The sequence below is a fragment of the Pristiophorus japonicus genome, chromosome 32 (genome assembly GCF_044704955.1).
Source record: "Pristiophorus japonicus isolate sPriJap1 chromosome 32, sPriJap1.hap1, whole genome shotgun sequence".
NCBI classification, from domain to species: Eukaryota; Metazoa; Chordata; class Chondrichthyes; family Pristiophoridae; genus Pristiophorus; species Pristiophorus japonicus.
Genome location: NC_092008.1, coordinates 1,230,906 through 1,247,318, shown reverse-complemented (window position 1 = coordinate 1,247,318; position 16,413 = coordinate 1,230,906). Strand labels below are relative to the sequence as shown.

The following is a 16,413-nucleotide window of genomic DNA, read 5'->3' as shown; positions in this document are numbered from 1 at the left end:
GGGGGTGGTGGGAGCGACTCGAACCCACCAAAGTTCTGGCGAGGCGGAGGAGGGACGGGCAGGCGGGAGGCGGGAGGCGAGGGGGGTGGGGTGACACACACGACTCGAACTGGCAGAACTTGTGGCTGAGCGGCGGAGGGGGGCGGGTGGGGTTGACACTGCGGGAGGGCGCGCGAGCGCGAGAGAGCGCGAGAGACGAGGTCACTCACCCCAGCGTGGTCATGGTGACGATGGTGTACCAGAAGGCCGCGGGAATGCTGGTGAAGTTGGTCTCGGCGGTGCCTTTCTCGGCGTAGAACATGACGGTGGCAAAGATGATGATGGCCATGGTGAGCGAAAAGAGCAAGAAACCCAGCTCGGAGGCGCAGCTCTTGAGCGTGTAGCCCAGGATGCGCAGGCCCTGGGAGTGGCGGCTGAACTTGAAGATGCGGAAGACGCGGAAGACCCGGAGGGTGACAAAGGCCCCGCTCACGTCCTCGTTCTCCGGCATGACCAGCCCGATGTAGTAGGGCATGATGGCCACCACGTCGATGACACTCATGACACTGCGCGCAAAGTCCCAGCGGCTGGGCGCGGCAAACAGCCGCAGGAGGTACTCGAAGGTGAAGATCAGCACGCAGGCCGTGTCCATGCACACGAAGGCCAGGCCGAACTTCTCGCCGCAGGGCAGGTCCTTGAGTTTGCCGGGCAGCGGGCGGCACGGGACCGTCTCCACCACGTTGGCGATGACCGACACCGCGATGAAGAAGCCGGTCACGTAGTAGAAGACGAGGGCCACCGTGCTGGTGTGGGGGTTCTCGAAGGCCCGCCACAGCCGCTGGCGGCCCGTGCTGTTGGGTGGCAGGGGCGCGTCCGTGGCGTTCTCCGCCTCGGTGTCCTCGGCCAGCCGCTCGGCGTTCTCCTTCTTGCGGTCCCGGTACTCCTCCATGCAGCAGTCGCCGATCAGCTCGGGGATGACGCCAAAGAAGGCCAGCTCCTCGTCGAAGGCCGCGATGCACTCCTGCCGTGGGTAGTGCAGCTTGCCCGTGCGGTAGAAGTTGAGGATGTGGCGGAACATCTCGGCGTCCCGGTCAAAGAAGTACTCCTGTGTGTCCTCGCTGGGGGAAAGATTAAGGAGGGCGTTAAGCGTGATATACGCTTCACCGGCGACGCGCAAAAGCCACAAGGTGGCCCCCAACACGGCACGTTTTATTGTATTTACAGTCGCAGTACCAGAGCTGTCCACTCGGTGGAGCTATAGTACACCTCTCCCTCCTTATTGAAGAAGTAATTAGAACCAAAATTATCATCCATAACTTGCGCGGTTGTACACAACAAAAGATATGGGGGTACAAATTGCCCCTCCGGCCAGAAATGTTTTTTTTAAACAGCAGCTACGGTTCCTTGCACCACTTTCGCGACATCTAATGGGGGGGGGGGGCAGGTTGCCTGTTGTGGGGAGGGAGGGGGGGGCATAATTGTCAGGTATCGATAGAAAAAAAAAACATGGCGGGCAGCGGCAGTGCGCCCTCCCCTTTACGGGACGCCGCGCCGTCGCTGCAGAGGGCCACAGCCTCGCTTGACAAGCCGGGTTTTGTTCTGGCACCGTCGGGGGCGGTGGGAGTGGGGGCTTAGATCGGCGGAGCGCACAGTGATCGGTGGCGGCTGAGTGGTAAGGAGGGTGGGGGGAGATCGGGGCACCGCCAGGGGAAAACTCTGGAAGGCAATTGCCTGGCCACCAATTTACGGTGGTAATAGGGCTCAGGAAAGGGGTAATTTCGGACGCCCTTTGTGTCCTTTATCGCATTTACATCAGCAGTTGCATTACCACTAGGTCCATTAGGCGGCGCTATAGATTATACTTCTCCCTCCTTAATGAAGAAGTAATCGAGATAAAGTAATGATCAGACATAACTGGCATGGTTATATACAACAAAAGATATGGACTTATTTTGCCGTATTTGCAACTCAAACTTAAGCACAGGTTTTCTGTTTCGAAGGCAAGACCTTCGCTCCCGAACAGAACCTTCCAAGCAGGGTGTTGAACTTCAGCTCATTCTAGGGTGAGCCAGAGGAAAGTTTTTCTCCAAGGGTAACCCTTGATTTACATCTGGACTCTCCACAGCCTCAGACTCTCTGTCTGCCTGACCCGGACTCAGACTTAAATTCTGACTTTCTCGTGGACTTGTTTCGAATGCAACTGATGTGGGATTTGCTACGGGTACTCAACTTGTAACAAGACTATGTGACACATCGGAAATAATCGAATCATTCCAACTTTCAACTCCTTGCAGGAGGAGGCCGTTCAGCCCCTCGAGCCTGTTACATTAGGGACAGGAGGAGGCCGTTCAGCCCCTCGAGTCTGTTACATTAGGGACAGGAGGGGGCCGTTCAGCCCCTCGAGGCTGTTACATTAGGAACAGGAGGAGGCCGTTCAGCCCCTCGAGGCTGTTACATTAGGAACAGGAGGAGGCCGTTCAGCCCCTCGAGCCTGTTACATTAGGAACAGGAGGAGGCCGTTCAGCCCCTCGAGCCTGTTACATTAGGGACAGGAGGAGGCCGTTCAGCCCCTCGAGCCTGTTACATTAGGAACAGGAGGGGGCCGTTCAGCCCCTCGAGCCTGTTACATTAGGAACAGGAGGAGGCCATTCGGCCCCTCGAGCCTGTTACATTAGGAACAGGAGGAGGCCGTTCAGCCCCTCGAGCCTGTTACATTAGGGACAGGAGGAGGCCGTTCAGCCCCTCGAGCCTGTTACATTAGGAACAGGAGGGGGCCGTTCAGCCCCTCGAGCCTGTTACATTAGGGACAGGAGGAGGCCATTCAGCCCCTCGAGCCTGTTACATTAGGGACAGGAGGAGGCCGTTCATACCCCTCGAGCCTGTTACATTAGGGACAGGAGGAGGCCATTCAGCCCCTCGAGCCTGTTACATTAGGAACAGGAGGAGGCCGTTCAGCCCCTCGAGCCTGTTACATTAGGGACAGGAGGAGGCCGTTCAGCCCCTTGATCCTGTTACATTAGGAACAGGAGGAGGCCATTCACGGTGTTGGGGGTAATATATTAGCATGGATAGAGGATTGGCTAACTAACAGAAAACAGAGAGTCGGGATAAATGGTTCATTCTCGGGTTGGCAATCAGTAACTAGGGGGGTGCCGCAGGGATCAGTGCTGGGACCCCAACTATTTACAATCTATATTAACGACTTGGAAGAAGGGACTGAGTGTAACGTAGACAAGTTTGCTGATGATACAAAAATGGGAGGAAAAGCAATGTGTGAGGAGGACACAAAAAATCTGCAAAAGGACATAGACAGGCTCAGTGAGTGGACAAAATTTGGCAGATGGAGTATAATGTTGGAAAGTGTGAGGTCATGCACTTTGACGGAAAAAAATCAAAGAGCAAGTTATTATTGTAATGGAGAAAGATTGCAAAGTGCCGCAGTACAGCGGGACCTGGGGGTTACTTGTGCATGAAACACAAAAGCAGTAAACCTGAGGACTGGGAGAAATTTAGAATTCAGCAGAGGAAGACAAAGGGTTTAATTAGGAGGGGAAAATAGAGTATGAGAATAAGCTTGCAGGGAACATAAAAACTGACTGCAAAAGCTTCTACAGATAGGTGAAGAGAAAATGATTAGTGAAGACAAACGTAGGTCCCTTGCAGGCAGAATCAGGTGAATTTATAATGGGGAACAAAGAATTGGCAGACCAGTTGAACAAATACTTTGGTTCTGTTTTCACGAAGGAAAATAACGTTCCAGAAATACCAGGGGACCGAGGGTCTAGCGAGAAGGAGGAACTGAAGGAAATCCTTATTAGTCAGCAAATTGTGTTAGGAAAATTGATGGGATTAAAGGCTGATAAATCCCCAGGGCCTGATAGTCTGCATCCCAGAGTACTTAAGGAAGTGGCCCTAGAAATAGTGGATGCATTGGTGATCATTTTCCAACATTCTATCGACTCGGGATCAGTTCCTATTCCTGGAGGGTAGCTAATGTAACACCACTTTTTTAAAAAAGGAAGGAGAGAAAACAGGTAATTATAGACCGGTCAGCCTGACATCAGTAGTGGGGAAAATGCTGGAATCAATTATTAAAGATGAAATAGCAGCGCATTTGGAAAGTAGTGACAGGATCGGTCCAAGTCAGCATGGATTTATGAAAGGGAAATCATGCTTGACAAATCTTCTAGAATTTTTTGAGGATGTAACTCATAGAGTGGACAAGGGAGAACCAGTGGATGTGGTGTATTTGGACTTTCAAAAGGCTTTTGACAAGGTCCCGCACAAGAGATTAGTGGGAAAAATCAAAGCACATGGTATTGGGAGTAATGTACTGACGTGGATAGAGAACTGGTTGGCAGACAGGAAGCAGAGAGTCAGGATAAACGGGTCCTTTTCAGAATGGCAGGCAGTGACTAGTAGGGTGCCGCAGGGTTCAGTGCTGGGACCCCAGCTATTTACAATATATATTAATGATTTGGATGAAGGAATTGAGTGTAATATCTCCAAGTTTGCAGATGACACTGAGCTGGGTGGCGGTGTGAGCTGTGAGGGGGATGCTAAGAGGCTGCAGGGTGACTTGGGCAGGTTAGGTGAGTGGGCAAATACATGGCAGATGCAGTATAATGTGGATAAATGTGAGGTTATCCACTTTGGTGGTAAAAACAGGTAGGCAGAATATTATCTGAATGGTGACAGATTAGGAAAAGGGGAGGTGCAACGAGACCTGGGTGTCATGGTACATCAGTCATTGAAAGTTGGCATGCAGGTATAGCAGGCGGTGAAGAAGGCAAATGGTATGTTGGCCTTCATAGCGAGAGGATTTGAGTATAGGAGCAGGGAGGTCTTACTGCAGTTGTACAGGGCCTTGGTGAGGCCTCACCTGGAATATTGTGTTCAGTTTTGGTCTCCTAATCTGAGGAAGGACATTCTTGCTATTGAGGGAGTGCAGCGAAGGTTCACCAGACTGATTCCCAGGATGGCAGGACTGACATATGAAGAAAGATTGGATCGACTAGGCTTATATTCATTGGAATTTAGAAGAATGAGAGGGGATCTCACAGAAACATATAAAATTCTGACGGACGGGACAGGTTAGATGCAGGAAGAATGTTCCCAATGTTGGGGAAAGTCCAGAACCAGGGGTCACAGTCTAAGGATAAGGGGTAAGCCATTTAGGACCGAGATGAGGAGAAACTTCTTCACTCAGAGCATTGTGAACCTGTGGAATTCTCTACCACAGAAAGTTGTTGAGGCCAGTTTGTTGGATATATTCAAAAGGGAGTTAGATGTGGCCCTTACGGCTAAAGGGATCAAGGGGTATGGAGAGAAAGCAGGAATGGGGTACTGAGGGAATGATCAGCCATGATCATATTGAATGCTGGTGCAGGCTCGAAGGGCCGAATGGCCTACTCCTGCACCTATTTTCTATGTTTCTATGTTAATATGCAGGTACAGCAAGTGATCAGGAAGGGCCAATGGTATCTTGGCCTTTATTGCAAAGGGGATGGAGTATAAAAGCAGGGAAGTCTTGCTACAGTTATACAGGGTATTGGTGAGGCCACACCTGGAGTACTGCGTGCAGTTCTGGTTTCCATATTTACGAAAGGATATACTTGCATTGGAGGCAGTTCAGAGAAGGTTCACTCGGTTGATTCCGGGGATGAGGGGGTTGACTTATGAGGAAAGGTTGAGGAGGTTGGGCCTCTACTCATTGGAATTCAGAAGAATGAGAGATGATCTTATTGAAACGTATAAGGTTATTGTAATATCTGTGAGCTTGTAATGTTTGTAGCTCCACACTGTGGATGTGGACGTATTGTGTACTGCAAGTGCAGAGTTAATAATAAACAGAACCAGGCAGATTTCCGGAGACTTCCAAGAGAGCTGCCTGCCATGTTAGGAAGCTGTGTGTGCTGTGCGCTGTGAAGATATCACATTTGGCGACTGAAATGGGATTTTTCGGATGATTTAAAGCTCAAAATTTTGTTGAAGATTCAGCCAGCCGACAGAGAGACTTTGGAAGTTTCCGTCTTTGGAAAAAAGCTACAAAATCCGAGGTAGAATACAGCACACGGTGTGAACAGCTAGAGGTTACAATGGCAGGTGTAATCGGACATTTGGGGGAATATAGACACGACCGGGAACATTTTAAAGCGTATGTGGATCGGCTAGAAATGTATTTAATTGCAAATAACATAATCGAAGTTCCAAGCAATGCAGTCCTGAACCTGGCTGTGTTGGAACGTAAGAAAGCGATCTTCTTATCGGAGGCAGGTCCGGCATTGTATGACACTCTGGTAAATCTGCTTGTGCCTGATGAGCCAAAGGACACAACGCCTAAAGAAATTTAAAGAAGCTGGAGCAGCACTATAACCCCAAATCGTTAGAAATTGCTGAAATCTATCAGTTCGGGATTCGGAATCAAAAGGCTGATGAAAGCATCAGTGATTACATCATTAAAAAAGCTATCGATGCACTATAATTTTGGAAAGTTTCAAAACCGAGCATTACAGGATCGTTTTGTTTGTGGGGTGAAAAATGATGTGATCAGAAGGAAGCTATTGACGACGGATGACTTGACTTTTGAGATTGCTTGTCAGACAGCGAGGTCGATGGGCATGGCTGAACAATATTCCCGAGAATTAAATAATAGTTACGGTCATCAGTCAACCGAGGTAAATCACCTGCAGGTTCAAAGTAAAAGATGATGGGGGCCGAAAGTCTCAGAAACTGGAAATTCTCACAGAGCGTCGAAGTCGTGCTATAGGTGCCTCGGACAACACATTGCTCAAAGTTGTCCATACGTGAAGGCAGAGTGTTTCTTCTGCAGAAAGACGGGGCATCTTGTGAAGGCATGCCGACTGAAGGGTAAACCAGCTTTCAAAGCTATGAGTCCAGCGTTCAAAGCTATGAGTAGAAATCCCAAGAGGCTACATAGCATGGAAGAACAACAACAGGACGAGGAGATGTTAGAGTTACACGTCATCAGGAGCACGAGGTTAACGGACAGCGATTCGGTAAGCATCAAAATCCACACAGATGTTGCGGGATTCAAGATACCAATGGAAATTGACACGGGTGCCTCCGTGAGTGTAGTACCGGAGTCACTGTATCTCGACAAATTGCGTGATTTCCAACTGGAGAAATCCAAGATAGAGCTGCGAGGCTACTCGGGAGAGAAAATTCCTGTGGTAGGTCGTATCACCGTACCGTGAAATATAAAGATCAATTTCAGAACTTGCCTCTAATAGTAGTGAAAGGAGACAAGCCGGCCTTACTAGGAAGAAATTGGTTGAGCTCACTGAAACTGGATTGGGGTAAGATTTTCTGTGTGGAAGCGAGATTTTCATCAACGGATGAGGTTATCAAGCAGTATCTGAAGGTGTTCTGTGAATCGGGCAGTCCGATCCAAGGCTTCAAGGTGAGTGTCAGGGTACAGAAGGACGCTAGATCAGTTTAATACAAGCCACGTTCCGTACCATATGCACTCAAGGGGAAAGTTAAGCAAGAACTCAAAAGACTAGAGACTGAGAACATTATTTGTAAGATAGATCGATGTAATTGGGCTACACCCATTGTTGTTGTACCTAAGTCCGATGGTAAGGTAAGATTGTGTGGTGATTATAAAGTAACCGTAAACCAGGTTCTAGAGGGTAATGCCCCCAATACATTGCTGAATATAGAAGATTTGTTCACAACACTGACAGGTGGTCAGATCTTCTCAAAACTGGATCTTACGAATGCCTACTTACAGCTTGAACTAGATGAGGAGTCCAAGTCATGTTTGACTATAAATACTCATCTAGGCCTATATCAATTTAATAGGCTACTGTTTGGAGTGTCTTCCACCCCTGCCATATTCCAAGGGGTGATGAACCAGATTTTGCAAGGTATTGAAGGGGTAGTATGTTATTTGGATGACATACTAATTTCAGCACCAAATAGGCAAATTCATAATAACATATTGAATGAAGTCCTCAAACGGCTAGAGAAGCACAGAGTACGAGTGTCTGCTCATAAGTGTGAGTTATTTAAAAACTCAGTGGAGTACTTAGGGTACAGAGTAGACAAAGATGGGTTACATCCAACCATGGAAAAATTGGATGCAATTAGAAATGCACCCACTCCCAGGAATGTCACTGAACTTCGATCATTTTTGGGTCTTTTGAACTATTATGGGAAGTTCCTACCAAATTTGGCTACAGTATTACATCCACTGAATGAACTTTTGAAAAAACAGGTCCATTGGAAGTGGTCAAAAGAATGCGATACAGCATTCAAGGAGTGTAAAAGCAAATTGGAAGAGAGCACCATGTTAGTTCACTATGACATATCTAAGGAGATTAAGCTAGCATGTGATGCCTCTCCGTATGGAGTTGGGGCAGTAATCTCTCATGTATCACGTAGTGGGGAGGAGAGACCAATTGCTTTTTCTTCACGCACTCTCAGTGCCAGTGAGAGTAATTATGCGCAAATTGAAAGGGAAGCTTTGGCATTAATTTTTGGGGTCAAGAAGTTTCACAAATACTTGTATGGTTGTAAGTTTACTATCGTTACGGACCATAAGCCCCTAACAGCAATCCTCCATCTAAAGTCCCCAGTTCCAACATTAGCTGCAGCCCGAATGCAGAGATGGGCTTTGATTTTGTCAGCATATACAGACGATCAGCTGATCACAGTAATGCTGATGCAATGTCTAGATTGCCTTCCCCATCACAAGTTACACCCGATAGGGAAGAAGTGTTTTATTTTTCATACAGTGATGAACTGCCAGTCACAGCTGAAGAGATTGATAGAGCAACCAAACGTGACCCAGTGATGTCAAAGGTGTATGAGTATATTGCAAATGGATGGCCAAACCAGGTAACAGACAAAGATACACATCCATTCTTCATTCGTAGGAATGAATTATCAGTCGATAAAGATTGTATCATGTGGGGTGCAAGAGTGGTTATACCAAATAAATTCAGGCCCAAATTATTAGGAGACCTCCATGACCAGCACCTTGACCAAGAATGTTGCATGCAGTTATTTATGGTGGCCAGGCCTTGATAAAGATATAGAGTACATCGTGAGTCAGTGTACGACATGTCAATCGGTAAGCAAGCAACCACCACCAGTACCATTACAGCCATGGGAATGGCCTCCCAGGGTGTGGCAAAGGCTATATATCGATTTTGCTGAGTTAGAAGGACAACAATTGTTCATTGTGATTTATAGCCATTCGAAGTGGGTTGAGGTGTTTCCAATGTGGAAAATAACAACAAGTAAAACACTGGACATTTTACGAAAATTATTTTCTTCATTTGGCCTCTCTGAAGAGATTGTTTCGGATAATGGACCACAATTTCGTTCAGAAGAATTTGCACAATTCACGAGCAAAAATGGTGTGAAACATACCAAGGTTCCACCATACCATCCTGCTTCGAATGGTGCAGCAGAGCGCACTGTACAAATTGTAAAACGTGCCCTCATAAAACAAATGTTAGATTCTAAATCCAATGTACTGGAAACAAATCCAGGAGAGAATCAGAATGAAAGTCTGAGTCCGAGTCAGGAAAACAAAGAGCCTGACGTTAGAGTGAGTTCAAATGAAAAGCAAAGAAATTCCGTGGAGGGAAACGTTCCTCAGGATGAGCCTCGAATGAGTGTGAAATCGACACCACGTTTGGAAGGTTCTGTTCGAGAGCGAAGGTATCCTCTTCGAAACAGAAAACAAGCGGTAAAGTTACATTTGTAAATATGGAAAAAAATAAGTCTATATCCTGTGTTATATATAAACATGAAAGTTATGTATGATGTTTGTTATAATAACTTCTTCATTAAGGAGGGAGAAGTGTAATGTCTGTAAGCTTGTAATGTTTGTAGCTCCACACGGTAGATGTGGACGTATTGTGTACTGCAAGTGCAGAGTTAATAATTAAACAGAACCAGGCAATTCTGGAGACTTCCAAGAGAGCTGCCTGCCATTAGGAAGCTGTGTGTGATGTGCTCTATGAAGATATCACAATTATGAGGGGGCTTGACAAGGTGGATGCAGAGAGGATATTTCCACTGATGGGGGAGACTAGAACTAGGGGGCATGGTCTTAGAATAAGGGGCCGCCCATTTAAAACTGAGATGAGAAGGAATTTCTTCTCTCAGAGGGTTGTAAATCTGTGGAATTCGCTGCCTCAGAGAGCTGTGGAAGCCGGGACATTGAATACATTTAAGACAGAGATAGACAGTTTCTTAACCGATAAGGGGGCCGGCAGGGAAGTGGAGCAGAGTCCATGATTGGATCAGCCATGGTTGTATTAAATGGCAGAGCAGGCTCGAGGGGCCAAATGGCCGACTCCTGCTCCTATTTCTGATGTCCTTACAGCCCGCCAACCCGAAAATAACCAGTTTATTCCTACTCTCTGTTTTCTGTCCGTTAACCAATCCTCAATCCATGTGAGTATATTACCCCGCAATCCCATGAGCCCTAATTTTGTTCAGTAACCTCTTGTGTGGCACCTTATCGAAGGCCTTCTGAAAATCCAAATATACTACATCCCCTGGTTCCCCCTTATCTATCCTGCCAGTTACAACCTCAAAAAACTCTAATGGATTTGTCAAATATGATTTCCTTTTCATAAATCCGTGTTGATTGCCCAATCCAATTATTATTCTCTAGGTGCCCTGTTACCATATCCTTAATAATAGATTCTAGCATTTTCTCTACTACTGATGTCAGGCTTTCAATCCGATTAACTTCTCCAGTACTGTTTTTTTTACTAATACTAATTTCATTCAGTTCCCCATTGGAACCTTGGTTCTCCACAATTTCCGTGAGGTTTTTTGGTGTCTTCTTCCGTGAAGAAAGACACAAAGTATTTGTTTCATTTCTCTGCCATTTCCATATTCCCCACATTATAATTTCCCCTGTCTCAGCCTGTAAGGGGCCCACATTTACTGTCGCTAATCTTTTCCCTATTTACATACCTATAGAAGCTTTTCCCGTCTGTTTTTATGTCTCTCACTAGTCTCCTCATGCAATGTATTCACTTCAAGGGGTCTTTGCTTAAGAATTCAAAGCAACACATTTGCTATTGAGAACGAGCCGTTATATCAGCGAAAGGTTTAACGATCACACCGCAAAGTGACCAGTTCATCCACCAGGCTCACAACCACCTGCCCCATCCCCCCCCGAACCCAACTGGCCGGGGTTTTATTGAGTCTTGCGAACATCACGTGACTGGCTAAGCCACACCCACCTCAACAGCTCTACAACTATTTTAAGATAACTTTAAATCAAGTTCCCCTTTTTTTTGGACTAGGGCACTGGATCCTACGAATTTCCAAACAAAAACTTCAAGGGGGACTTAGATCAAATAAAAATTCAGTGATGATGCACTTTGGCGCCCATCTCTCGCGTACCGCGTGCTCCCGACTTCAGGGACACCCCCGGCACGAACCTAGCGGGAGAGAGGCGGGGCTGAACGACCCCCTCGACCGGTTGATGGCCACCTTGGCCAGCCCCCCACCCCCCGGGAGCGGATCCTACGAGGAGGCCTTCCGCTCAACAGCTCTACAACTATTTTGTCGCAAACTTTAATACAAGCGCCCCCTGACTAACTAAAACCGACAGACCTAAACAAACTGAACTTTATGGACTGTAAACGTAAAATCAAATGAAGGTGTGGATGCCGCGGGGGCGACGATGCACTCCAGTCCCGCCTGTCGCGGAAGGCCGCGAGCGGACCGGTGGACCGCGCGCGCTCCGTCTCCAGGGACACCCCTGGCTCGGACGCAACCGCGGAAGAGAGGCGGGCAAGGCGGGCTGAACGACCCCCTCGACCGCCCGCTGCCCGGACCGGCTGATGGCCGGGAGCAGTCCCACCGGGAGCAGTCCCAGCGATCCGGCGGCTCTCGCAAACCCGCGAGCTCGCGCGCAGGTGCAAACGTTGCAACTCTCGTATTTCAACCCCCCCCCCCCCTCCCCCACCCCTCCGCAACAAAATCGGATTATTATTTTCCAGTCCTTTCCTACCTGAAGAAGAACTCCTTCTCCGAGCTGCCCAGCAGGGTGTCAGGGTATCGGTCCAAGGTGTCCTTCCAGGTCTGGAAGCGGCGTCCGCTCACGTTGACCACCAGCATCTCGTCGCTCTTGCGCCGATGTGCCGATGGTGCGCCAGGCATGGGCCCCTTGGCCAGGGGCAGCCATCCCACAGCAGCAGCGCGGGCAAAGGGCAGCCAGGTAGCCACTCCGGCCGCCATGCCAGCAGCGGCGGGGAGTTCGAGCGGGCAAAGGAGGAGGAACGGGGGAGGAGGAGAAGGTTGGGTTGAGGGTGTAGAATCATACAGCGACGCGGGAGGTGGCCATCCTCAATACCATCGCCGCAATCCTCAGGGCGGCCGGAAGGAATGGTCTCGGCGTTCCTCCTTTCCCCCCACCCCCACCCCCGATCTTCAGCGTTCCTCCCCCGCCTTTAATCACAGCCGCATTCCTCAGGAGCGGGTCGCGACCTTCTGGGAAAGGTGAGAGGGGCTCGGGGGCTTCCGGCAGAGAGCCTCGAGGGGCAGCAGACGCAGCAAGGAATCGCCCGAGTCTCCCTCGCTCGCCTCGTCCTCGCTCCCTCCCTCTCTCTCTCTCTCTCTCGCTCCGGCGCCTTGCGTACGCCTCCGCCCGCGTGTCACGCGCAGCCTTTGCGAAGGACAGCCAGTCGCGCCTCTCCGGAGCGTCTCCTCTCTCGCTCGCTCGCTCTCTCTCTCTCTCTCTCTCCCCCCGCACACGGTCTCGGTCTTCTCTCGGGATCAGCGACGGAGCCTGAAAGACAGGGAGCGGACGGCAGACAAGGAGGAGAGGGTGGGGTGTGTGGACTTTAACAAGAAGTGCGGCGGCAACATCAAATGAAATTAAAACGCGTGCACGCGCACGGTGTCCCGTCCGCGGTTGGTTCTGTAACCTCGGTCGGGGGAAGAGGGGGGTGGGGGAGAGAGGGAGAGAGGGAGAGGGGGAGAGAGAGAGAGACAGAGAGAGAGAGACAGAGGGAGAGAGAGGGAGGGGGAGAGAGGGAGAGAGGGAGAGGGGGAGAGAGGAGGAGAGAGAGAGAGAGACAGAGAGAGAGACAGAGGGAGAGAGAGGGAGGGGGAGAGAGGGAGAGATGGAGAGGGGGAGAGGGGGAGAGAGGGGGGGAGAGAGAGAGAGACAGAGAGAGAGACAGAGGGAGAGAGAGGGAGGGGGAGAGAGGGAGAGAGGGAGAGGGGGAGAGGGGGAGAGAGCGAGGGGAGAGAGGAGGAGAGAGAGAGAGAGAGACAGAGGGAGAGGGGGAGAGGGGGAGAGAGGGAGAGAGAGGGGGAGAGAGGGGGTAGAGAGAGGAGAGAGAGAGGGAGAGAGAGGGAGAGAGAGGGAGAGAGAGAGGAGAGTGGGGGAGAAGAGGAGAGTGGGGGAGAGAGAGGGAGAGAGAGAGAGGAGAATGGGGGAGCGAGGGAGAGAGAGGGAGAGAGGGAGAGAGAGGGGGAGAGAGGGGGTAGAGAGAGGAGAGAGAGGGGGTAGAGAGAGGAGAGAGAGAGGGGAGTGGGGGAGAGAGAGGGAGAGAGAGAGAGGAGAATGGGGGAGCGAGGGAGAGAGAGGGAGAGGGGAGAGTGGGGGAGATAGGGAGCGAGAGAGGAGAGAGGGAGGGAGAGAGAGAGGGAGAGAGAGGAGAATGGGGGAGAGAGGAGGAGAGAGGGAGAGAGAGGGAGAGAGAGAGGGGAGAGGGGAGAGTGGGGGAGATAGGGAGAGAGAGGAGAGAGGGAGAGAGGAACTCGTTCCCCCTCTTATGAAGCAACATTCAACAGAGAGAAAGACACGGGACAGAGCGAGCGAGAGATGCAATTAAACGATGGCAGGCATAAACGCTGCCGTCCCAACTGATATGTGCTCGCGAGGCGGGCAAGGTGATCAGACCAGCCGGAACAATCTTATCTTGAAGTGCGCTTGAGCCCGAGCGCTCTGTGGCGGAGAGGCACAGAGGGCGGGAGGCAGCGGGTGGGGCAAAGCCAGAGTTAAGTCTGTCCGCAGTGTGTGGGATCGCCAACCTTGAAGACGCTCAGCTCCTCTCTCTCGCTCGCTCTCTCCTCCTTCCTTACCTTCCGGACGGGCGAACTGTGGCTTGATGTGCAGTGACTCTCTCTCTCTCTCTCTCCCTCTCTCGCTCCTCTTGGCAATCTGCAGTAGCTGGTCTCTGAGAAACAGCTCTCTCTCTCTCTCTCTCTGTGGTCCCTGGAGATGATGCTAAAGGATTGCAAAGCTGATGTTGTGCCAGAGAGAGAGAGCGAGAGAGAGCAGGAAAAAAAAAAAATCCCCAGCCCAGGACGAGAAGCTTTAAATATTAAACGGGGTTGCATCAGTCTTAATGCAGCAAGTCATACTGTGTCCGACTTTGCCGGGGCAGGGAGGGGGAGGAGGGAGAGAGAGAGAGAGAGAGAGAGAGAGATAACCTCGCATCAAATTTGCTCAAAGATTAAGGAGAAGTGGGAGTTCTCCGTGTCTCCCATCACCTCCTGAAATTCCCCGATTCCCTGTTTGGGAACAGAAGGATTGCAGGTTTTTTTTTTTGAGTGATACTGAGAAAAGCAGGGAGACGATACACACACACACACACACGATCGATGCACCAGGGCAGGAGGAGAGGGAGCGGCGATGGACTGGGCTCTGTCTGCATGGAAGGAGAGATGGGTTGCAGGGGGGAGTGGGGGCTGGGGGGGCAGGTCGATTACATTCGCCTCCACATCTTCGAACCGTTGCGTTGATCGATGTCCGTAACCGCCCCCGCGCTGGTAAAAGCGAGAGGCGCAAGGGGGCCGCGCACGGGGCGGGAACTGGCGGGGCCGCGATGCCTCCCACAGTCAAATATCCCTAACCTGCTCGCAAGAGGGCCCAGGGTGCGTGGGGTTGGGGGGGGGGCCACAGCAAAGAGCGATCGCAGCCATCCCCAGAGAAGACAAGCAGGGAAGAGATATTATATCTACATGAGCTACAATTCTAAATGGGAGTCGGGGATGGGGGTGGGGGGCTGGGGCAGGGGGTGGGGAGCAGGACCAGAGGCCTGGGGGGGGGGGTACACATGCAAGATCCTGAAAATCCCCCGGGAGGACAGACGCACCAACGTTAGCGTCCTCGACCAGGCCCAACATCCCCAGCATCGAAGCACTGACCACACTCGACCAGCTCCGCTGGGCAGGGCCACATTGTCCGCATGTCCCCCAGACACGAGACTCCCAAAGCAAGCGCTCTACTCGGAACTCCTTCACTGGCAAACGAGCCAAAGGTGGGCAGAGGGAACGTTACAAGGGACCACCCTCAAAGCCTCCCTGATAAAGTGCAACATCCCCACCGACACCTGGGAGTCCCTGGGCCCAAAGACCAGTCTGCCCTAAGTGGAGGGAGTGCATCCGGGAGGGCGCTGAGCACCTCGAGTCTCGTCGCCGAAAGCGTGCAGAAACCAAGCTCAGGCAGCGGAAGGAGCGTGCGGCAAACCAGTCCCACCCTCCCCTTCCCTCAACCACTGTCTGTCCCACCTGTGACAGGGACTGGGGTTCTCGTATTGGGCTGTTCAGCCACCTAAGGACTCATTGTTAGAGTGGAAGCAAGTCTTCCTCGATTCCGAGGGACTGCCTATGATGATGTTAACATGTGCACAAATCGTTGATGATGGCAGGGCAGGTTGAGAACGCAGTTAAAAAAGCTTACGGGAACCTGGGCTGTATAAACAGAAGCGCAGGGTACAAATGCAAGCAAATTAAGATGCACTTTTATAAAACACGGGTTCGGCCTCAACTGGAGTATTGTGTCCAATTCTGGGCACCGCTCTTTAGGAAGGTTGTGAAGGCCTTAGAGAGGGTGTGGAGAGGATTTACCAGACTGTTCCCAGGGACAGTGTAGAGGGAGCTTTACTCTGTATCTAACCCCCTGTACCTGCCCTGGGATTGTTTGATGGGGACAGTGTAGAGGGAGCTTTACTCTGTATCTAACCCCCTGTACCTGCCCTGGGAGTGTTTGATGGGACAGTGTAGAGGGAGCTTTACTCTGTATCTAACCCCCTGTACCTGCCCTGGGAGTGTTTGATGGGACAGTGTAGAGGGAGCTTTACTCTGTATCTAACCCCCTGTAGCTGCCCTGGGAGTGTTTGATGGGACAGTGTAGAGGGAGCTTTACTCTGTATCTAACCCCCTGTAGCTGCCCTGGGATTGTTTGATGGGGACAGTGTAGAGGGAGCTTTACTCTGTATCTAACCCCCTGTACCTGCCCTGGGAGTGTTTGATGGGACAGTGTAGAGGGAGCTTTACTCTGTATCTAACCCCCTGTACCTGCCCTGGGAGTGTTTGATGGGACAGTGTCGAGGGAGCTTTACTCTGTATCTAACCCCCTGTATCTGCCCTGGGAGTGTTTGATGGGACAGTGTAGAGGGAGCTTTACTCTGTATC

General features: G+C 50.6%; 1 protein-coding gene across 1 annotated transcript in view; it reads right to left on the bottom strand.

Annotated features, from left to right (window-relative positions):
* The window catches only part of kcnd1 (potassium voltage-gated channel, Shal-related subfamily, member 1), a 71,724-nt gene extending 59,502 nt beyond the window's left edge, over nt 1-12,222 (bottom strand). Inside the window, exons 1-2 of the mRNA XM_070869015.1 lie at nt 11,996-12,222; nt 210-1,097 (exon numbers count right to left, since the gene is read on the bottom strand). Of these exons, the coding sequence (XP_070725116.1) occupies nt 210-1,097; nt 11,996-12,222 (1,115 nt within the window). The remainder of the gene's footprint in view (nt 1-209; nt 1,098-11,995) is intronic.
* Nucleotides 12,223-16,413: the final 4,191 nt, after the last annotated feature.